This window comes from Panthera pardus, unplaced genomic scaffold (assembly GCF_024362965.1).
Source record: "Panthera pardus isolate Hobbes unplaced genomic scaffold, ASM2436296v1 HiC_scaffold_24, whole genome shotgun sequence".
Lineage (NCBI taxonomy): Eukaryota > Metazoa > Chordata > Mammalia > Carnivora > Felidae > Panthera > Panthera pardus.
In genome coordinates this window covers 36,227,573-36,252,137 of record NW_026526810.1, presented here as the reverse complement: position 1 = coordinate 36,252,137, position 24,565 = coordinate 36,227,573, and the positions used below count along the sequence as shown (strand labels likewise).

Genomic DNA, 24,565 nt, shown 5'->3' with positions numbered 1-24,565 from the left:
AGAAAGGGCAACAGGATACCTAAGGAATAAAAGGAAAACCTGCAACCGGAAGGATAAAGGAGCTGCCACAGGAACAGGCAGAGGGCAAGAGAAAGTTAGAAAAGAAAAAAAAAAAAAAAAAGCAATCCCCAGGGGTGGCTGTGGTCAGCTGACTTGGCTGAACAACTCCAAGGAGCTGCCTTTGCCTAGACTAAAACTTCCTGCCTCGGCAGATGCAGAAGAGCATAAACAGAGATGGGAAAGGACCCCAGGGCACTGGGGCTGTTAGGTAGACACATTTATCACCGTTAGGGGGAGGGAGGGGGCTGCACTGGTCAGTGTGGTATAAACATTCTGGACCCTAACTGACTCTTCTAGGCCTCAGTCTTCTCATCTGCAACATGGGGGTCTTAATTCTTATCTCCTAGGGATGCAAGAGGCTTTTAAGGATGAGCTAGTACGCCTTGGACCTGGAACAAGGGTTCAATAAGTAGGAGCTTCTAACTATTGTGAACGCCTATCAAATCACATCTCCCGTTCCAGGATACGTGTTCTTGCAAACTCATACAAGACACACATAGTATTTTATTCTTATTTTGTTAACCTCAGCCCCCAGCACAGTGCCTGGCAAGCACAGGAACCGGATACGTGGTTATACAAGGAAGGAAGGTGGTACTGAGGAGGTAGAGAGGGAAAGAGCCAGAGATCCCATCTTTTATTTCTCTCTTTGGTGCCCAGCAACAGTGCCAGGCAGTATTGTGAATACTAACATACTCACAAACACGGTTTGCTGGGTCGAAAGTATTCATCATCCTGACTCACAAAACTATAGTGGAGTGCTTGTTGTATGCAAACCACTGTGTTGAGTTTCCCGAAAAACATAAAAGTATTCCACCGCATCCCTATCCTCAAGGATCTCACAAGTTAGACTCATACGTAAATAACCTAGTAATGATCAACATGATGATACAGTAACACAGTTCCAAGTAAAAAAAGTGCACCGGTCTTCTCTCCCCCACTGCACCACCAAAAAAAGTAAGAGACGGGGACACTTTTTTCCAAACTGGTTTCCTCCTTACTGAGAGAAGGAAAATTTTCCCTCTTTAAAGCTGTAGGAGAGAAGGATAAAAACGTGGTCATGAATGGATGCAGCCTGTTCATCTTCCGGAAGGCCTAGAGGCACAGAGGCTTGGGCGGCCCTCTCTGCCCACAGCTACCTTATCTCAGGCTCTGTACAAAGGAAGGTCTGGGGTTGACTACAGAATGCCCTAGTTTATCTTTCTTTACAACAACCTACCATATGAGGCGCTTGGGTGGCTCAGTCAGTTAGGCATCCGGCTCTTGATTTTGGCTCAGGTCATGACCTCACTGTTCATGGGATGGAGTCCCACATCAGGCTCTGTGGTGACAGTGCGGAGCCTGCCTGGGATTCTCTCTCCCCCTCTCTCTTTGCCCTTTCCCCCCCAAAATAAATAAAATGAAACTTAAAAAAAAAAAAAAAGAACACCCTACATACGGATTCAACCAAGGCAAAGCCTTCCCGGGACCTGAGAGGCAGGGTATGATGTTCTCAACATCATTTCCATCACTGGGAAGAGTAAACAATCTAACCTAAATTCCAAAAGATATTGCTGATGCTATTCATAATTTGAGTGCTAAATAAAACTAAGTCAAGTTGCTGGTTCTCATAAGTCAAGCCCTATTAATCAGCTGGAAGGATATATTATATGTGAATATACACAAATGTGTCTGTGTAGACATATATATACATCTTCATGCATGCACACACGTGTGCACACACACATCACCCGTGATTCCAACCTTTCTGAAATGCAGAACACAGCATGGTGACAAAACACGTCTACCGTATGGAGAGGAGGAAGCAAATGGAGCAGCCTTTCTCCCTCATTCTACATAAGGCACTAGCCAAGGATGGATTCCCGGAAATTGAATGGACCTGGGAGCAGCTGAAGATGGAAACATACTGCAGATTAACCACATTTTCAGAGTAAACTCTAAACTGGAGAACAATTTGAGGAGCATCTGGGATGCCAGGTTACTACCCTCCATTAGCTAAGAGCTTACCGACTGGAAATGCACGCCCCATCTTCACCCACAAAACAAAACCAACAGCAAGCATAGAAATCACTAGAGTCGTCTCATGTATGGCATCTCTTTTAAGAAGTCAATAGCCTGGGAGCGCTGGGTGGCTCAGCTGGCCGACTTTCGCTCAGGTCATGATCTCACGGTTCCTAGGTTTGAGGCCCCCTTCGGGTTCTGTGCTGACAGCTCAGAGACTGGAGCCCGGAGCCTGTTTTGGATTCTGTCTCTCTCTCTCTCTCTCTCTCTCTCTCTCTCTCTCTCTCTGCCCCTCCCCCACTTGCACTCTGCCTCTCTGTGTCTCAAAAATAAATGCATTTTTAAAAATTAAAAAAGGGGCGCCTGGGTGGCGCAGTCGGTTAAGTGTCCGACTTCAGCCAGGTCACGATCTCGCCGTCTGTGAGTTCGAGCCCCGCGTCAGGCTCTGGGCTGATGGCTCGGAGCCTGGAGCCTGTTTCCGATTCTGTGTCTCCCTCTCTCTCTGCCCCTCCCCCGTTCATGCTTTGTCTCTCTCTGTCCCAAAAATAAATAAAAAACGTTGAAAAAAAAAATTAAAATAAATAAATAAATAAATAAAATTTTAAAAAAAGGTCAGTAGCCTGAACGTTTAAATCAGTCCCCTTCTCCTTCTACCTACCTTTTCTTTGCAATTATATTTAGTAGTCTTTTTGATTCACAGCTGAAAAGCAAGGCACAAATTTCTCTGCAAGTATTTCCCTCTCTGGATTTGTTGTTGCTCATAATAACTCTGATGACTTCCAGAGGAAAATGCTAAAAGTGACATTACTAAGTCAGGGTAACAGCCAGTGTCTTTAACTCTTGCTTTCAAGTATTTCATTACCCAATGTGTAAAACGAATATAAAACAACAAGCAGGCTATCACTGGGAAAGGTTTTGAGTCACGTTTCCTAATGAGGAAACCTCATATTTATGTTAGGTCTACATCACAGAAAAGAATGCACAGAAAAGAATGAAAGTACTTTCACATTTACTGATGGATACTATATACTGCTTCATCACATGTTCATTGAGCTCAGGCCACTTGGGAGCTTTCAAAGAGTTTAAAACACAAAACTCTAGCCTCCTCCACGAAGGAAGCCAGGAGATAAAGAATTAGCATTTCTCTTAAAGAGATGCATTCTTTCCTCATTTGGAGCAGGCTACAGTGAGAAGTGCCCACACAGGAAAAAAAAATGAGAGAAAGAAAACGGAGCCCATCAAAGGATGACTGCAGAAACAAAATGAAGTCTATCCATACAACAGAATAGTACACAGCTCTAAAAAAGGACCGAGGTTCCGACACCTGCCATAACATCGATGAACCTCAAAAACATGATGCTAAGTGAAAGAAGACTGACACAAAAGACCACACATTATATGATTTACTTAAATAAATTCCAGGAAAGGCAAATCTGTAGAGATAGAAAGTAGATTAATGGCTGTCTTAGCTTGGGAGCAGGAAGGGGTAATAAAAGCAAATGGGCATGAGGGCTCTTCCAGGGGAGACAGAAATGTTTTACAACTAGATTATGCGGGTAGTGGTACAACTCTATAAATTTACTAAAAATCATTGAATTGTACAATTAAGAAGGGTGAGTTTTATGAGATGTAAATTATGCTTCAACTTTAAAATAAGGTAAAGACAATAAGAAAAGTGTATTCTCTGCTGGACCCTCAAAAAAGCTGGGTCTTTGGGGGCGCCTGGGTGGCTCAGTCGGGTAAGCGTCTGACTTCAGCTCAGGTCATGATCTTGTGATCTATGAGTTCGAGCCCTGCGCCAGGCTCTGTGCTGAACAGCTCTGAGCCTGGAGCCTGCTTCGGATTCTGTGTCTCTCTGCCCCTCCCCCGCTCAAGCTCTGTCTCTCTCTTTTAAAAATAAATAAACATTAAAAAAAAAAAAACCTATTAAAAAAAAGCTGGGTCTTCGTCACGAGGTCATAGAATGACAGAAATGGCAGGAACTTGTAATTCAGTGCATCCCTGAGCTACACGTGGAGCACACCTGAAGAAGGTGAGGCAATGGGTGGGGGTTGGGGGCCAACTAGTTGCTCAAAGCCACTTATGTAATTAATGGTGGTGATGGGATCAGAACCTAGGCCTCTCAATTATGTGTCTGGTGCACTCTCTGGTTTGATATCTTCATTATTTTGCTCCATGCAAACTCCCAGGGCATTAACCATACAAATAATAAACTGTATTCACAAACAGATATTCACAAACAGAGTCAAAGATCGATATGCTCTTGGAGTCTATACCATACTGGATAATCCATGATTTTGTTATTCTTTGCTTGCAGTGAGTGCTTATATATTTCATTTTCTTGTTGTTTCAATATTTTCTTTCACGTGAACTCTATGCCTGTGTATACCTTTAAATCAAAGATTCTTTCCTGACCCAAAAGATTCACAGGTGAGTTTTTTAGAAGCTGAATGAACTCTGAAAGTCTTGCTCCTTCAGTACAACCAACAGCAAGTATCCTAATTCAGACCTAGCCACAGGGGCTTGTCTTTCTAATAGAAATGTAAAATAGATCTTTATTTGCCACAAAATTAAAATGTGATCCAATTATGCAGAATATGAAGGAACTTGTTGAATTACAAAAAAAAAAATCACACATGCTAATTTAAAACAATGATACCATAGCCTTAATTACCTTGGGCTTTACTACTGCAGCTTTCAAACAGTACCGGAATATGATGAGACACGGCCATGCCGGAGATAAAACATACATAGAAAAATAGGACTCTGTTTAAACAAACAAATGAACATGTTAAGAATGTGCAACAACTTTTTGGAGACAAATCGACCGCCCTGAAAATTTTTAGCAGGCTTTAAGCCTCAACCGGTGTTACGGATTACGTGTATGTGTTTCCTCCAAATTCATACATTGAAGCCCTTAGCCCCCAGTGTGGTGCTATTAGGAAGTGAGGTCTTTGGAAAGTAATTTAGATTGAAATGAGGTCAGGAGGTTGGGGTCCCCATGATGGGATTAGTGCCCTCATAAGGAGAGGAAGAGACACCAGAACTTTCCCTCTCCACCATGTGAGGATATCATAAAAAGCCAGCTGCCTGCAAGCCCAGAAGAGGGCCCTCACCAATAATCAGCAGATCTGCCAGGACCTGGGTCTGGAACATCCCAATTTCCAGAACCACGAGAAAATGAAGTTCTGTAGTTTAATGTACCCAGTCTCTGGTATTTTGTTTTTGTGGCTGGAGTGAAGACAACCAAATACTTACAACACAGCTAAGCAGACTTCTGTACTATTCACGACAGCGATCAAGGTTAAGTGGTTATACAACATCCCTTTCTCAGGAACTGGATCAGGGGTTAGTTATTCGTGTGCATTAAAGTATGTGAGAAAATATTTAGCCTTCCTAAATCTGCATTTTGCAAGGGCTATTCTTGCAGTGACTTACTTATACATTTATAGCCTATCTCCCAATGCTTTTGCCTTGGCATAAAGTGAAAATTAAAATAGAACTGCATATTTAGCTCAACTTCCCTGTCACAGAACCAGCCCTCAACTTTCTAAAATGTATGACTTTAGCCTTAAAATGACGCCTATCTCCAAACCACTTCACTTTTGAGTTGTCTGTGTACACAGGGACCAGTGGCATGGTTGCTCCCAGGAGGCTGGGGGATCCCCAAGAGGCAGAGATCTCCTCTGGAAACACAAGAGAAAATATGCAGTGAGCGAGGAGGGGGTGGAGCATCGCTGACCAGTGTGTGTGGAAGCTGAGAATTTAAATATACCGATGACCTCATGCTCGAGAGGCTCCAAACTGCCCCTAGGGATCCAACTTGTCCAGCCAGTCTTTCTTTCTCTAACAAAGACCAACACTCTTCCCCAGGCCACCTGAATGACCCAGGTGATCTCTCAAGTGGGCAGAAAAATTCCACAAAGTGAAGGCAGTACTTGTGCAATGAGGCCCGTCTCAGCCCTCAACCAGAGGATCTTTGGTTTGGGGGAAGGAACAAAGATTCTGTTTCAAATCACAGACGTTGGGCCCATATCTATTATAACGGAAGAAAATAAAATAACCTCATATGCATAACCTCCAAATTATCAAATCCTACACATGCCCCAGTGCTCTCAAAGGACTCAGTTTACCTAATTTGTGGAAGAAAAGGGCAGAAGTGGGAGTCCTGGACCTATCTGTGGTAGGCTAAAGCCATCGATACCTTTTTCTTTGAAAAAAGGCAAATGAAATCGATTAATTGAATAAACGTTAATCCTCCACGTTTTTGCGAGCTGACACAGGACCCTTTAAAACATAAACCAACCTACGCCTCTTCACCAAGAGCCAGAACTCTCTTCCTGCATCTCTGCACAGAAAGGCCATGACCCTCAGCGTTCACTCTTGGGATGGCGGCCAGAGCAAGAGAAGTCAAGCTGGAGAACTCCCCACGGTGGTTCTCAGGTAACCAACTGGTTAGATTTCATCTTGTGGGTTTAGCTTTGCCTCACTAGCAAAGGAGGCGCTTGGCCTGGGTTTAGAACAATTTCTAACTAGGTTTCTTCAGGGCTTGATTCTAAACAGCCCAAATAAAGACTCTGCTGTCCTGAAGGGCACCTTTCAAGAGAAACAAAAATAGGACGCTCGCTTAACAAAAGGGGACTGTTTGGCCACCAACGTCCTGAATGGGGTCTGACCGTAGAACTGGAAGGGCTTTCTGCAAAGTTAAAAAGACGGAGAAGAAAAACAGCAGCGAGAAAAGAATCATCGCAGAATCACCCACTCCAAACCTTCCTTCCCCCTCAGAAGTGCCAACGGATAAAATATAAACCTCTTTGAAGAAAACTCCAGCCGGAGCTCAGCTTTCAGATTTTAGAAGACACTGGCATCCCAAGGCCTCCCCACTGTCAGATCAAACACACACAAAATGGTTCCCTGATATTTGCCCGGTTTCCCCCATACCATAAAAAACAGGCTTTCGTTTTAATCTGCTTACCACACTGTGGGTGAAGGCCTCTAATTTCACAGCACAGAGATAACACAAATAATTCATAGGATATATTAGTGGAATATCTACAGGGAAAGTATTTAGCCAGAGCTCACTGAAAACAATGGGGAGCTCTGCTATCTGCCTCAGAAGGCAAAGGAACGGCCCTTCCGACAGGCAAAGCCCCTCCTGTCACGCTCATTGGAGTCCGAGATAAGTTCGGCCTATCAGTATCCCACTTGTTTTAAGTCAACAGGTCTCCCTAAAGACACAACACCTCTCTGGTCCCTCCGTGAACTGTGACACTATCAACTCCTTTCCAGGACCTCCAGAGGCTACCGCATACGTGGATGCCCCCTGAAAACAGTTACATGTTGGAAACACAGAGTGGAAATTCCACCACACTCATAATCAATGCCAACAAACACTTGTGCCCTTCTGTTTCTCTCTCAACTACAAAGAAAAAAGTCTCCCATTTAGTTTCCCATGGCCAGACCCCATCCTTTGAAGATCTCACACCCTTTCTCAAGACCCTCTTTCAACTCTCTCTCCCACGAAGCCTTTCTCCCAGGGCAATGTGGAGACCTCTCCACGGCTACTATTCATTCCATTTCTCCCAACCTTGAGGTTCTGCCAAGTGTGAGGCAGATTCCCTTTAGAGACAGGATAAATCAATGCTGAGCTGTGTAGAAAGTTAAAAAAAAAAGGGGGGGGGGACGGGAGAGGCGAGCAACAAGTCTATAGTCATCAATTAGACATGATGGGAAGGAGACCACCATCAAAGCGGATAAAACTCAAATACAACCTGCAGCAGCAACACGTATCAGAGCCTCACTCTGACTTTAAAGACATTCTTGGTTTGTTTGTTTTTTTTAATGGCTTCAGTAAATGTAAAATTGCCAAGTCTAAAGCCAATCTTCTGAGACACTTTTCTCTGTCACTGCAACAATCCATCCCTTTTACTTTCGCAACCACACCCACTTGGACCTTGGGCTTATCTTCTCTTGATGTAAACATGTACACATGTCCTGGTATAAAAATTTCACCTTCCAATCCCCTGTTAAAAACACTGCTCCAGAACGCCTCCAGCCCAGCTGTCCCTCCTAAGCTCCAGGCCCTTGTTAAAAACTGTTTCTCCCGATTCCCCGACTAACACTCTCCCTGCCAGCCCCAGATTTCCAGTTGCCCATCAGACACGTCCCCAGGACCTCCAACTAAGCCTGGGAACCCAGGCCTTCTCCCCTTTCACATCCCACCCCAGACTGTTCCAGCCAGTAATTCCACCCAACTCAGGTACTGACTCCTGACACTACCTCCCTCGTGAGCCTTCCATTCTACCTCCCGAGAAATGCTACCTCACAGCCCAGCCCGCCTCCATCCGAGTCCTGGCCTGCAGTATGTCTCTGCACAGCCGACACAGAGACGTCCTAGCTTGGCTCCTTGTCGACACCGTCGATTTTCCATCCCAACTTCAAACACACTTGTGTTTACAGATCTTATGAAAAAGAAATCACTTGCTCAAAATTTTGCATAGGAAAATGTCCAAAAGGCTTACCTGGCCCCTGCCCACTTCGTCCAGCTTCATCCCCTCGTCCTTGCCAACATACTTCATGCCGAGCTACACCTCATTCACCCTCCCTGAATGTGCCATGAACTCTGATCTCCTGTACCTTGGCCTTTTTGCCTCCTTGGTAAATCTCTCCCCATTTTCCCTAAAACCAGGCAAAGCTACTTACCTGTGAGCTTTCCCTAACTCCTCATGAAGATTTTCCTCCCTCTTCTGTATGCTATATATTTTGTAAGTATCTCTGTTATAGCACTCTCCACGTTTTTTTTTTTTAAATTACTGGGTCTTTCCTACCTATCACTTCCCTTTAACTCAACTTGTACCTCCACCGACCAACATGTGACTTGGCACATAGCAAATGTTCAATAAATAGTTGATGAATGAATGCAAGGAGGCAATATATTGCATCACATTTAAACATCTGAGGCTTTCGAAGCATATTAGATTTTTTTGCCTCATCCTAGTCTTCCCTCTGCTGGCTCATCTTACACATATTGATTCTAAACTGCCCGGTCACTGGCTTCCTGAAGGCATTCACCGAATGTCCAAGTAACAGAGATAGGGGACCGAAGATTCAAGACAGTCTACAACACTGCCCTCAAGGAACGTCTCGGAGACCAATGTGGAGATAAACACGTCGAATTAGCAAAACATGAATTCAATAAGGACTATAACTAATGAGCGATAAAACCAGAGTGTATTTGCTACTAAGAAATAATAATGAAAAAGACTAATTAATAAAGGGATGTTGTCAAACATCATGGCAATTTTCATTATAACATTTTATTAGGCACAATATGATATTGATATTTTTTTAATTGAGGTTTGCAATAAAATCTCCCAACTAAATATATTCTTTTTTTTTTGAACGTTTTTATTTACTTTTGAGACAGAGAGAGACAGAGCATGAGCAGGAGAGGAGCAGAGAGAGAGGGAGACGAAGAATCTGAAGCAGGCTTCAGGCTGCGAGCTGTCAGAGCCCGATGCGGGGCTTGAACCACGAACTGTGAGATCATGACCTGAGCCGAAGTCGGATGCTTAACCGACTGAGCCACCCAGGCGCCCCTCCACTAAATATATTCTTAATCCACCCTCCAGGCACTGATGCTGTGTCCTCTCTCCTCAAATACTCAGAGACTACAATCAACATTGTTGATCTGTGATGCAGTGAGCACACCGTTGTTTATGCAGCAAATTTGCTTTCAACATTTTGGTCATCAGAGCAAGTATTATATATATTAAAGTTAAATATATTCTAAGCCACAATATAATCTCACCTCTCTGGATGAGGTCTTTCTGAGGTTACAGATTACCAAGTGGTGGTATTGACAATGCTGCAAAAGCAAAATTCTGAAGCAAGTGGAGGGGAGAGATGGAGACTACAATAAAATGCCTTCTAGATGGCCACTGCAGGAAGATCTCTTCCAGATGGCTATTGCACAAAACCACAGCAATCCAGGCTAGAGACGCCCGAGGGAAGTCTTCAGCACCTCACTGGAGATACCACCCTCCTAGTTACAAACTCACACACAATGCCAAACGACCCCACCCACACCAGTGCTCCCAGAAGTGAAGGGCTAAAGTTACTGGATCCATGGCAAAGGTGATAGATTTGTGGACTTTCTAATTTCCACGTCCCACTGGGAGCAACCACATTGGATGCTGCCTTCCCAGATCCTGTTTCTGCTCTAGGGTTGGCTTATGACTTAAGGCATAAAAATATGCCTCTACCTTTCTGCTGTGGAGGAAGTTCTTTGGCCAATGCCCTTCCTTGGGAGATCAATGACAGAAAATAAAATGACCCTAGTTCCTGGGCCTTAATGTTTCTTCCCCCACCTGAGAAATATCAATAAATAGAGATTCTCAGACACCATAATAAGGACCAAACGGTTGCAAAAAATACACAAAGCTTTGTTTTCAAACCCTGTCCTTGATACCATTATTGACTTGGCCTGCCATAACAGACACCTCTCCCCATGAAAGCTAGCCAACTTGTTAAAAGGCAACAGAAGGCAAACATTTCTAAGCCACAGTCACCCTATATTTTCTTGATCACCCTGACAGTCATAACATATGCACGCGCCTGTGTATATGTGTATATGGATGCATGTGCATGTATGTGTAAATACATACATATACAAAATATGTGTATTTTATATAGACACGTAAGTATATTATAAATATATTATAAATACATAAAAATTTTTTCACTGAACAATGGCTTATTTTCACTGACTGTTCATTATTATAGGATCGGGGCTTCTCAGCTACAGTTTGTCTCTTAAAAACCAGCTACTCTACGTCTGTGTATGTGTATCACCCACACTAGCACAATACAAATGAGACCAAATAGATGCTTAATTAATGGTGTAATTCACTTTACAACGGCATCATTACTACAGCATTACTCTATTTTCATTACTACTGCATATGAGAACTGGCTTCCAACATCTTTGAGTAAAGAAATAAAACAACCTAATCAGAGTGTCAATTAGTTCTGTAAAAGTCACGTAGTGTATCCAAACAAAAACATTTTCACAGCCTCCGAGAAAGACAGGCTTCCACTCTTGGTCCTCTTCCTGTTTCCTGCTAATGCTTCTACCGGCTATACTTTGACCGATCCTAGTCCAATTATAAGTCAAAATCAATACCAGACCCTCAGCGAGTTTAATTGATTCTCTAAGAAAGGATATTATAATCCATCAGCACACCTTCACCTTACACTAATATTATTTTCCTGGGTTTACCCAATACCATTGTGGTCCCCATAACTACTCTTTCTCACACTGCTCTCTCTCATCAGTTCAACTGCTGTAACAGCAGAGCAATTTCAAGCAGGTTGTGAGTCTCTGAGAGTATTGCTTGCAAAGTGCATGTAAATTATTAGATTACATTACAAGTGAAAGACTCAGCAGTGGGTCACCGTAGTGGAGCATTAATGTAGAACAAGTTGAATGGAACCCTCGCAGACAGGCTTCTCCAACGTGATTTTTGGCAGGGAGGAGAAAGTGAGTAAAGGGGAAGGGAGGGCAAGGAATGATGACGGGTTGCTGAGAAATGAGGCGGGAGAGAGCTCCGGAGCATAGTGGGAAGGAGGGTGCTCCCACAGCCTCAATGTCTGGAGGGGGCAGCCAGCAGGACTGAACAAATAGTACGGACGGGGGAAGGGGACGGGCAAACATATCCCTCTTCTGGTTCACTGGAAGGTGTGGGGTGTAAGCTCCAGAAGCCCAAGTGGCTGACAGGGTTGAGCTTAAGTGATTCGTCCTCACAAGAATCCAGCCCATGGTAGTTGAGCTGAGGGACTGGGGCAGATCCAGTCAGGAAAAGGAGGAAAAGGCTTTAGATGCCTTTAGATGCTCTTGCTTGTTTCATAGAGCGACCACGCGGAACCAGGGAGAAATGCTCTAAGGAAAGGGAGCCGAAGACCTTGAGGAGGAGACAGGCGAGAGGGGGCAAGTGGACCCCCTGTTTCTGTATGTGCCCATCATCACCACCACCACTAGAGTTACACTTGATGTGCACCAGGCATCCTGGCAGGTGCCACGCACGTATGATCACAGGTGATCCTCAACCACCTTGGGAAGCCAGCATCATAAACATCTCTAGTTTTTAGGTGATAAAAGAAACAGACTGAGCAGTGAATTCACTTACCTAAAGTCACACAGCCAGCACCCAGCACACCCGGGCCTCTGGCCCAGGTCTGTCTCACTCCCAGCAGGGAGCATGTAACAACCATGCACGCTTGTTTCCCGACACGTCCAACCTTCCTCCATCTGCGTTGCTCAAGACTGGAGCAGGTCTGAACCTGCTACTGAGGGGAGGACTGGCGGATCCGAGAGAGAAAGAAATGGGACAAACAAGAGCAGCTGGGTCCAAACCCAAGGCCCAGCTGGAAATATAAGCAAATAGAAGCTACGCTGGCAGAGTTGGGAAATGTAGAGCTGAATCTACTGAAAAAGTGACCAGTTTGGCAGGGCAATGTCAGAGGGATTCGCTGCACAGCTAATGAGCACTTCCTCTGTTGCAAAGCGTTGTGCAGGGGTAAAATAATAAACCACGGTGCTGGTCTTCTTGGACAGACTAGACACCTACCCAGGAAATTCACACCGTAAGACAGTATAAAGGAACCTGGCAAAGGAAGAGGTTGCATGCTTACTGCGTGAGCAAGGCCCACATGACTGACTACTGTAGAAGGCAGGGGTCACGAGAACTGCAGGAGGGAGAGGGTGAGTCTTACCTCACAGCCTTATCTGAAAATGACTGCAGACTTTCAAGAAGCCAAGAGAGATTGGGACGTGAGATGGGAGACTGGGCTGGGAAGAAGAAGAGGGGAAGGGTCAAAGCACGTATGAGGAACTGGCTGAAAAAGGCAAAGTCTAAGACACTCATAGCAGAGAATCATCAGAAGTGACCCAAACCATGGGCTCCACTGAGAGATGCCACCACTAGAACATAAAATCCCAGAAGGCAGGGATCTGACCTCTTCAGTTTGCTGCTTTCTTCCAGAGCCTAGCACAGAGCCTAGCACAAGCAAGGGGCTCAGAAAACAGTTGCTGAATCAAAGAATGCCACCCTCGTGCCTTGACACAGTGACAACAAACCCGAGCAAAGGGGATCCCAGAATTTACATTCTAAGCCAGTCTAGGCAGATGCATGTCTAAATGCAACAGGGTATTGGGGCACCTGGGTGGCTCAGTCAGTTGAGTGTCCGACTTCAGCTCAGGTCATGAACTCACAGCTCATGGGTTCGAGCCCCGTGTCAGGCTCTGTGCTGACCGCTTGCTCAGAGCCTGGAGCCTGCTTCCGATTCTGTGTCTCCTTCTCTCTCTGCCCCTCCCCCGCTCACGCTTTGTCTCACTCTTTCTCAAAAATAAATAAATCTAAAAAAATTTTTTTTAATTTTAAATGTAACAGGGTATTAATGAACATGTGCTAAAAGTGGCATAAAGATACCATATGATTACAAATAATAAGTATTTACATTATTTTCCCTCCCCCACCTCCTCCCTGAAATCATGAGTAACACCTGGAGTCCAACATCAGTTACTGTGGAAACAGTCCATCCCTCACACCCTCCCTCCTACTGCCAGGCCACCCGCTCATACCCAGGACAGGGTTTTTAAAACTGTAAGAGGCAGCCCATAAACAGATCACGAAACCAATTTGGTGGCTTGAGATTTGTATCTTGCCTGTAAATAATAGAGCAAAAATAACAGCACATCATAGGTAAAGGATACATATTTTACGTGAAAAGTTTACTGCACCCATGTGCCGTGTGTGTGTGTGTGTGTGTGTGTGTGTGTGTGTGTTGTGTGTGTGTTGTGTGTACTGCCTCACAATGTAGTATGTTTCTCGCATTGGAGGTCACGGTATAAACACTTAAAAGACAGTGTCCTAGAGGGGCAAGAAATTCCACTATCTGACACTTTTTTTCACATTCAAGCTGAACAACCCTTGTCTTCCTGACGTTCCTGGCTGAATGTGACCATCAAAGGTACTACTCTTTGGGCCAGTAAACTTGGCCTATCCTGAAACACCCAGAAATTCTGTATAACATACTAAGCTCAGAATTAGTTCCTTCAAAGTACCCCCAGTTTCACAACACACAATCTTTTTTTGAGAAAAAAAAAAGTAAGATTTATTTTTTTCTAGTTACAAAAGTAATACATGTGTAACACAGGAAAGTCAGAAATACAGAAGAGCACAGAGAAAAAAAAAACTAACACCAGAGGTAATCAATCCAGAAATAACCATCTTTTCATTTCATTATCAAGGTGTAGATGGGTCCATATTAATACACACACACACACACACACACACACACACACACACACACACGGTAATTCCTTACAAAAATGATGACATTCTGTGTATACTACTATGAAAGTTACTACTCTTCACTAATAAGTGACTGCCATTTTCCCGTCAAACTATTTTTCTACTACAACATGACTTTTCCTGGCTCTATAGCATTCCATTGGCAGACTTGCTTCTGAACATCTGTATAAATCCTCTGCCTTGAGGAAAGAGGGCAGCTGCTGAGAGACGCCTCCCCTGTGGCCAGCTCCAGCTAGCGTAACTGCCCACACAGGCGCTAACGACAAGATATTCCCCGCCATAGCCTCTATTTTACTTCCTACTGAATCAGAGCACGGAGCCACAGGCAGCAAGGTCACTGTGCTTTAGAATGGTCTTATTCGACACAGCCACAAGTTCACAAGCTCATTTGTATATAATAAAAATGCCTAGTGGGATTTAAAAAAAAATAACAATTACTGATAATGTTCTATTATTGCTGCAGAACCCACGTGGCGCGCACTGACTTTCATACGTGTCAACTATCTCGTGCTGGGTTAACTTGTGTACACACTGTAGTATCCTCAGGGGGCTTTCCTAGGAGGGCAGGAGCTTGGTTTTGTACATTCCTGGAATTTCTGAGCATCCTGGCACAGCATCCACGTGGAAGGAACACTGGGTGTGGAAGCAGAATACCTGTACTCTTCTCACAGCCTTGCTATTTACTAGGAACGGAACTTCGGGCACATTATTACACCTCTGTGAGCGTCAGTCTAAACCAGGAGGGCCAGGATACATGATTCATAAGGTCCCTTCTGTCTCTAACAGGCTTTGGGCTAACAGAACATGACCAGCGACAACACCATGAGTGAGCACCACATACCCAGCACACACCCTCACAGCTCAAGGTTAGAACACGAGCTTTAGGACTTCCCAGAGCCAATCAGTGTAGTTATCAGTTCTTCCACGGATTCTTTGTAGGGCCTCAAGAAATTTTAGAGCCTCGCTAATCTTCAACCCTCATCCTTCACGCTGTGAAATTTTACATCTTCTGGGTTAACAGCCTGGTCTATGGAAATTGTCCGGGTTCCCACTTTCTGCATAAATGCACTCAACAGAAATGGGCCATGAGTGCCAGAAATGGTAAAAATACAGCTCACAATTTCACACTTGTCATCATCAGTCAACTAATAGGATCACTACAAGAAGCATCATTTTTGATTATCAAAGTATTTCATTTGCCTTTGCTTTCCAATGCTTCATTACCTGGACAATTGAGAGTTATGGGCAGTTCATCCTCCCAGATGCCCTGTCCTTTCAGATATAACATCCCCATCCCACACACTTCCTGGGAGTACACGCTGTGTCGTTACCACGGCCTTCTTACCATCCACTGGCTTTATGACCTTACGGTGCAAATGAAAAGCAATGCAGTTTATCGAAGAGGTTTTAGACTTGCTAAATATACCCTTGTTTCTTCTGTGATTGGTATGTTGGAAATCCATTCACTTCTACACAGTCAGTCTTCCCCAGGACCGGCATCGATCACATGGGATGAGATAAGCTCTCTGCTTCTGGAAGGGGAGAATCACATCTGGTTGGCTTTTCTCCGTCATTGTCCATTTCTTCAGGTTTCTTTAAAACTAATTGGAAGAGTCAATAAACATGCCTGCCAATTCCCTTAACACACTAGGAAGAAGATCATCATGCCCTTCAGACCTGTTCTTATTCTGTTTTTCCAAGTATTCCCTTACCTGCCTTTGTCAATTGGCATTCTCGACAAGTTCGTCATAACTTCTCAAAGTGTCAACTTTTCCTCTTTTCATTGCCCTTGTTAAAGATAATTTAAAATTAGAAAGTCACATTCCCAGCCATTTCAGAGTCAATGCTAATTTCATTTTCTTTTGCACAGAAGTCTCCTTTCCCTCCAGAGATTCCTTTCTTCATTCACTGCCCCCACTCCCCAGCCCCAAACAGACACTCTCCATCCCTGTACACAGTTCTCCGTTCCCCTGCTGCACCCTTCTTATCTCTCCCCCCCAAAATACTTCACCTAGTGAAACACACTTTAGCTTGTGGGTTCTCCTTCCTTCACTCCACTTCGGAGAGAAATGTCTGTGTCTGGAGATTGTAAAGTCACCTTCAGGAAAGAGGCATACAGTTGGCTGTCAATTAATCAGGATAAGACAGAAAAAATTACATCGTGTGCAGCTTTCTTCTCAGGACATGCATTTATGCTTTGGGGATCAAGAGGATTTCTCCCACACAACCTCAAATTCCGATTTATGCCTTTTGTTGGGCTAACGAATTCTCTACCTAGCAGCACGGCAGCTAATAGTCTGGATTACTTAAAACAGTGATTACCATACCTCCTCATAAATTCAAGTGTTGGTCACTCAGTTTTTCCCCCCGTTTATCCTCGGTAGCATTCTTTGCTCACAAAGTATGTTCAAAAATCTTATATTCTCTAATTGTTAGTCCCGCATCTAGTTTGACATATAGATTTTAAGCCAGTTTACTTTCCCCCATTAAGCACAGACCCAAACGTCACCATTCCTGTCACGTATACAATTCCATCAAGTTTCAGAGTGTCATTTATACACAATTTTATTTCTTCTTACTTCTTTCACACACGCCTACCACTTACGTACAGCAACTTCACTACATTCATATTTCATAAACTTCATCAGTATTCAGCCAAATCCTCCCCCGAAGTAAGCTAGGTATTTTTAACAAGGCGCTGCCTCTTTCACAGGCTTGAGGATCCTGTACTAAGTGGCACCCTTCCTTGTGCCCCAGAAGAGTTTCATCTATCGCTGTCTGTTCATGGATGGAGGGACTTCCTGATTATTTCAGAAAAAAAAAAAACAAAAAAAACTTTAAGATAGTTCACAATCAAAACTCAAATAACACTGCTAGAGAGGATGAGAGGCTGGGAGATCATGAGGCCTCTAAACCCTGCAAGCATTCCTACTCAGTTCCAGCCTCTGACTGAGCTTCAGGAAAAACAGCACCTCCAGCACCTTCAAGGGGGTGGGAAACCTGCACTCTCAACTGGAGGTGGCCACCGCGGAGGGCTCTGCAGCCGGCCACCAGCGCCTCGGTTGTGCGCACAAGACAATCACCAGGAGGCCACAGGGCCAAGCCACCGTCAATGTGCCACGGCACATAATGTGATAAGACAGTCTGTAATGGTGACATGTCAACAGAGGCCATAAACATCTGTCAGGAAAGCAAACAAAACAAAACAGTTCTTCCACCAACACAAGGGAATTGTTACCTGTAATTCTTTTTAACTTCAGCCTGTAAAAGTGGGAGCAAAAAGCCAAGCCACGAGCTGTGGCACACGTATTCCTCATCGTGCCCCCTCCCCCTCTTCCGAGGCCTTCTCTAGACAATCTCCTTGATGTCCTTACTCCAAAAACAAACTAATAATAATTGGGCTGTCACAGAAGAGCACCATGACTCCTAAAAAGAATCTGCAATGTTGAGACATCAAAGATACCAGAAGATAACTGCAGACTATCATTAAGTCAGGTGGGGCGGCCCTGAGAAAGTCAGCCTCTGATAGCACGGTCCTGGGGAGGCTTTCCATACTGGCCCGGTGAACAAAGGCCCACACTTTAAAGGAGAATCTCCTTTAGGGGAATTTAAATGTTCTTTATTGATATTCTTGAAAGTCTTCTCTCAAACCCAGAATTTCCTAGCTTTTAAGATTTATTAGATACCCCTCAGTATATCTAAGGAAGACGCAAAATTAGCTGATATTTCTATCCACCATTATTACACGGGAGAGAAGTTATATAATGCTACGGTAATATATTACATAACTTATTTGTAAATACAACAGTCTTCTTAAATATCTGAGAATGACTTTACATCCTCTATAACTGTAGGGAAAGAATTAGGGCTCTAGATTGAGGGTGCAATTTTCCTAGAAAGTAAAAACCTCAGTTAACCAGAATTAACTAATTAAAGGGAATTTTCGTTTTGGTCCTTGCAAGTTAGAGAACAAAAACGGCAAATAACAAAACATACTGATATCGAGGACTTAATGGAAAAAGAAAACAATTTTCAAACCGGGATCATGGCAGATTTAGTCCAATCTCTGGCACTGTCTCCATTCACAGTTCTATAATGTACAATCAGAATTCATCCTCAGAACAGTGACCCTGTGGCACTGTAAGATCCTCAAACCTCAAAGAAAGATTCAATTACATTCCCAATGTTCTTTCCGGGGTAGGAAAGGGGACCAGCACATTTAAAAAGCATATTCAACAAGAAAAAGACAGAAAAGATTTCTGGTTAATCTACCGTTAGCCAGAAAAACGAATTCATTAGTAATGCCTTGGTACCCTTATAGAAAAATAGAAAAATCATGATTTACTGTATATTAATCAACACTTGAACACTGATTATCTGGAGAATTTTTTTTTAAAGCACTAATTCAAAATGATTCACTTTTATTTCTCTTAACATACAGTTTAGTAAGATGAATGAAAAACTGAACAGCTCATTTCCAAACCAACACTTCCCATTATGAATCACACACACACACACACACACACACACACACACACACAATCCCCCACACCCCAAAAAGCCAGAACACTACTTTAAAAATGACAGAAGGGAGAACAGAACAGGGAGGGAGGGAGGGACAGAGAGACTGTTCGTAGAAGTTCTCAACAAGGATGATAGTCTTCACATTCAGATAGTCTTCATATTCAAACTATGGTATTCCACATTCTAAGTTAATGTTCACTCTGGAACCGGAAGGCCTTTCAAAGCAGACTCTTGTCGCTCTAGAAGAATCTATCACTAATCTGGGATGACTGGTCAGGAATCTCCTTGAGGGAGCAGACGATGTCTACCTCAGAGTTCCTGAACAATGGCTCACGGAAGACAAAGCGGGTGAGCAGAACGTTATGTCACATGGAGAGAGCTGGATTTTCTAGAAAACATAGTCTTTTGCACACAGGGCAGTCACATCATTATTTCTTCCCAGACACGTGAAATGTAGTTATGTATTTTGCTTCTATAGACACGTAAGTACAAATATAACCTAAGAAGCACAATCCATCAAGTAGACTAAGAAGATGAGGGCACAGAGAAGAGCACACTCTTAAGAATTTTCAGAGACATCCAACCCAGTCTGCACTTCAAACATCACACCACAACATCCTGGAGGCAAAAATGGGAGAATGGAGAGAAATAACGCGCATCTTAAGTCAGATGTGACAAAAGTGTGGCCCCAGGATCAGAACCCATGGGCTTGTCTCACTCGCATTCCAAAAGTTAGCTCTGGACAGGGGTCAGTTCACTTCCAAAAGAAATTCAGCCGTCACCAAAAATCCTCAGAACATTTCACCTGGAGGTACAACTACAACAATGAATATTCTCACACCTCCCTACATCCCACTTAGGAACCTGGTGTGGAACTAGGCGTGTACCGCCTGTCACCTCTGCTGCCTTGAAAACACCAGCTGAAGGGTCTCATAGTTAGGGAGCTTCCATGCAGGCTCCATATTTCAGCTTTGGAAAGGGAGACATGTTCTACAGCCAAGGCTTCTCATCATGCCGGTAGGTTCTGGAAAATTCCAAAAGGTGACTAACATAAAATGAGTCTGCTACAAAAGTTTTTAGCCATTCAGGATTTGACTTTTGGATTAATAATACAATTCTTTTTAAGAAATAAGGGGGGAGCAACAAAAAAGGTTATCACAACTATCACCAAATGCATTTTCTAAAATTATTCCATTACATTTTTTAAGGCTCTAATTAGAAATGTTTTTTATGAGCAATTTACCGGAAAATTAAAGTCCCTTAGTTTAAAAAAATAATTATCCCATCCCTCCGGCAAAGGATTTTATCCCAGCCAGTAGCTCTTTCAAACTATGGGGCATCACTTATTTGCTCACGGTGGAGAGCCAGGACCATGTTAGAAAAGCTGATCTGCGAATCGATCTCTAGATAGGGCTCTAAATTGCCAGGCAAGAAGGGCACCTCCCAGAAAGTGAATCAGCCAAGACTGAAAGCGGGGTGTGGAGGTGAAGCACTTGGGTTATGTGGTTCTAGAAGTCCTCAGGGCTACAAATAAACTACAGGCCTTGTTAACTGATTTTACGTCAATCTCAACTGAGTTTCCAGGGGGTTCAATCTCAACCCAACTGAGCTTTTCAGTGTTAATCCCGTCTTCTGGTTTCGATTTTTCCCTCAGGTTGGCCTGCCCTAAAAGCCTTCAACCTACTGCACGAGCGTTCCAGACCAACTGCGTGCCACACAGCCCTGTGAGGATAACTTTAGGGAAGTACAATATGTAAGCTTCTGGCATGCATATAATAATGAGATTCTGGAAAAGGGTTTTTAACAACAGTTATGTCACAATGCTTATGGCTCCCTGAAGTCTCTGAAAGCCTTGTTAAATTAAAGATTCGCTGTGTTTTTTTCCGCCTCATTCTTACTTCCCATGTTGTCTCTTGCCTTTCTTTTTTCCCTTTCATTGTTCTGTGAAGATGGTACTGAATGACACCAGCCATCATTAATACCACCTAGAAAACAGGACAGTTTCAGTACAAGTGCTAAGGATCTCTGCTAGTTTTAAGGACTGGGGGAGGTCCGAATTTCAGATTACAAAGTCACGCATCCGATTTTGGCAGCTCAGGCACTTAAGGGTACGCAGTCCATTCACACGGGGATTCCCAGGAGCGTGGCAGTCAGCAACAGCTTCAAGTGCACCTAAGTCATGTCTCATGAGGTCACCTCAATGTCATGAGAATCCAGACCACAGTTTCTGTGGACTGCACAACATCGACTGGCTGGAAGCTAACCCTGCTACCTCTCTGGAAAGCATCTCCCAAATCCAAAAGCTTCCCACTTCACCCAATGCCAAGAACTCCATTCAATCCTCCCTGAGGTTGAAAATGCTAATTATAAGGTGATGATGTTTGCTTTTCCTTTTGAGTTGTGTGCCTTTATGTTTTAAGTATTAAAAAGGCGTAATCACCTAGTGTATAGGTTAATTTCTCTCCGATATTGTAATTTATGCAACATTAATACTGGATGCCAGCTCCAATTTTCTTGCTGCTTACACTCTGGGAGCCGGCTTGCATATTCTGCCAACTCCATTACATCATCTGAAAACCCAAACATTTCCCATTTTCAAATCACTCTCCTCTACCAGGCGTACTTACACATTCTCTCTTTTTCTCCCTAGGTCACACACACAAAGACTGGTATCCCTGAGGAGCAGACACTACATCTGAGGTTAAAGTCTGCAAATGCACATAATTTCTGGAAGCTATTACTACTGCTGTGTTAGCTAAAGGATGCCTCCATCTCTGACCTTCCTTTTTCCATTCAGACTGTTATATAACCTAGTGCCTGCGTGCAGGATGTGAGTTGAGTGTTTGGGCCTTACCTCTTCTCCCTCCCCCTAGTAAATCCTGGGAGGGATGGACTAGGGGATGGTTCAAAGAAGAGTGAGGGGAAGGGGTGATCCTCTAGGGGGCAAGGGGATAAAGGTCAACAGGTCAGCTGTGCAAGATGCATCCCACCCCTACTTTTTCCCTCTCCCCTTTTTGCTATGCCTGGGGTCTGGTGGTACTGAATGCCCAGCGTTATGTAATTTGCAAGAACAGCAAGTTACAGATTTGTTAGTCAGTTCTGCAGCCTGTCACCCTGGTCTCTTGCAAGAACACCTTCTGGCAAGAATGACACCTGAAGATGCTAATAACACACGGAAGGGGGGAGGTTAACACAGAAGGGGGTGGCAGCACAAACCAGAAATTAGTGTGGCTTCGTATATACTATGTTCTGCCCCCCCCCCGCCGCTTTAAAAAAAAAAAAACAAAAACTCAGAAACACATGAAGGGGATTTTCTCCAGTGTTTCTGATTAACCCTGTTACATAACCCGCTCGCATTCCAAATCCACCGTCTCAGGGTCTAAATATACTCTTTGCAGCCAAAAGCTCTCCACACACAAACTCACCAAGCTGGCGACAGGACCCGGCCCCCAGCCCTGATCCCCCTCCCTTTACCCCCGGCCCTCGATCCACACCCCCCCCCCCTCCGCTCAAACCGCGGTTCAGCGTGTTCACTCCTCGGAAATCGCCTTTAATTAAATGTTTTTCGTGTGTGTCATCCTGATGGCTTTTACTGTACTCGAATTCCGTGAATGGGAAAGCGCCCGGACAGGGGGTGTGGCTAAGGTGGGGGGGGGGGTGAATACTGTAAAACAGCCAGCACATGATCAGCCATATTCCTACCTCCAACTATAACATCGAGAGGAAGGGAGCGGCTCCCGGGCCCCCACTCGCCTCTCCCCAGCCCTCCCCAGTCGCCGCCAGAAGCCGAATGGCAAGAGGAGGGGGCGCGCTGGGCCAGTGCCCAAGCCTGGGCTGGAGATCCTCCCGATCCCCAGCCCCGGGCTGCTCGAGCGAGCCCGCTTCCTCCGGAGTGACAGGCGTGATTTATACATTATTTACAACAGTAATTAAAGCCGTAGCTTCCTCCGGTTCTTTGCAAACTCCAGGCGCAATCAAATAAATAATCCCCCACCCCCAAGACCCCCCCCTCCACACACACACATCAGGTTCCCACACCTTTAAGAAAGAGAGTTCGCTTTCCCGAACACTCGACTTTTAACTAGAAAAAAGCAAAGAGGGGGCAATGGAGCCCCCCCCCACCGCACATACTCTCCAAAATGAAGTGTAAAAATCGCTCAGGGTAGGTGTGTGTATGGGGGGGTGGGGGGGACATCTCTCGCACTATCCAACCAGCATTCAACTCTCGCTGACCATTCCCAGGTTCTTACAGAAACGCTTGAACCTCAGAGAGGGAAGGATTCCCAGGGCAGAAATAAGTTTGGGTGCATTTCGATCTTTCTGTTTCTGCTTGTTTGCTTTTGCAAACGCTCACTCCGAATGCGCGTGGAGCGTCCCACACCACCACCGCCCTCCGCGCGCTGGCGTGCACACGCCCCCCGCCAGCCTGGGCGCTGGGTTGCGAACCCGGGGTCTGCAAACTTGCGGATCTCCCCTAGCCGCGCCCGCCAAACAACTTGGCGAACACCTCGCGCGCCCGCACCCCCCTTCCTCCAGCCGTTCCTCCAAATCCCAAACCCACCGCCGTGGTCCAGAGAAGGTGCCCACGTCGCCCCCAGATCCAGAAGCGCCCCCTCTCCACCCTCGGGGCTTCCCAGGTCGCTCACTCCTCCCGCACCCCCTCAGCTCTGCGGGGGGGCTGAAAACACACCCCGTCTGGGGCAGCCGGGGCCAAAACTGTCAAGAGGAGAAAAGGTAACGCCGGAGGAGGGTGGCCATAAACGGATTTTTTTTTCCTTCTTAAAAGGACACTGCCGCTTTAAAAGTTTCTTTCCCGGGCCCCCACTCTCCGGTTCTCCGTATTTTGGGGGAGCGTATTTAATTTGGGCTACGCATCTTTCCTCCTCTTTGCAGAAAAATCAAAGCCTGGGGGTGAGCCCGCCGGCTGTCAACCCTCCTGCCGCCTCCCCCGCCCCCCTCTCCTCCTGCAACCCGAGAACGGGCTGCAAAAGTTTGCAACATTTCTGGGGGGCGGAGGGGGGAGGGGAGGGGGGCTCTCCGGGCTCGGGGCGCCGCTGCAGGCTCGCGCGCGGCCCCGGACCCCGCGCTCCGGGCGCCCGCTCCCGGCCGGCCCCCGCTCCGCTCCCGGGCTCCCGCCGCCCCCTCCTCAGCCCCTCTCGCAGCCTCCTACCTCTGCTGGTGCTGGAATAGCTCTGTCTGCGCACCGGGGCGGGCGGCTCGCTCTTGCGGGCGGATTCCTGGTTCAGCGGGGTCTCCCTGGCGCCGGCGGCCGCGTCCGCGCCGCTGCTGCCCGGCTCGCTGGCGGCGGGGTCGGGGGCTGCCGGAGCTGACTCCATGTTTTTTCCCAATGTAGAGATCGCTGGAGATGGCGAGCTCCGAGACTCCCTCTATCTTCTGTTTTCAGAGCAACTCTATGGTACCAAAAAAAAAAAAAAAAAGGGGGGGGGTAGAAAGAGACCAGGGAGAGCAGGAGAGAGAGAGCAGGCGGCGGCGGCGGGCGAGCGAGAGCGCGAGGGAGCGCGCGGAGTGTGTCTGGGTGGACGTAAGTGTGCGCCCGAGAGGGGTTGGGAGGCGGGTCTGGCCACAGGCAGCGCTAGCGAGAGCTTCTC

The 24,565-nt window shown here is 45.4% G+C and overlaps 1 protein-coding gene across 1 annotated transcript in view; it reads right to left on the bottom strand.

The window, feature by feature from the left end:
* Window positions 1-24,345, bottom strand: part of RORA (RAR related orphan receptor A) — a 718,090-nt gene extending 693,745 nt beyond the window's left edge. The window contains exon 1 of the mRNA XM_019441313.2: window positions 24,127-24,345. Coding sequence (XP_019296858.1) covers window positions 24,127-24,292 — 166 coding nt within the window. The 5' untranslated portion in view covers window positions 24,293-24,345. The remainder of the gene's footprint in view (window positions 1-24,126) is intronic.
* Between the last annotated feature and the right edge of the window lie 220 nt (window positions 24,346-24,565).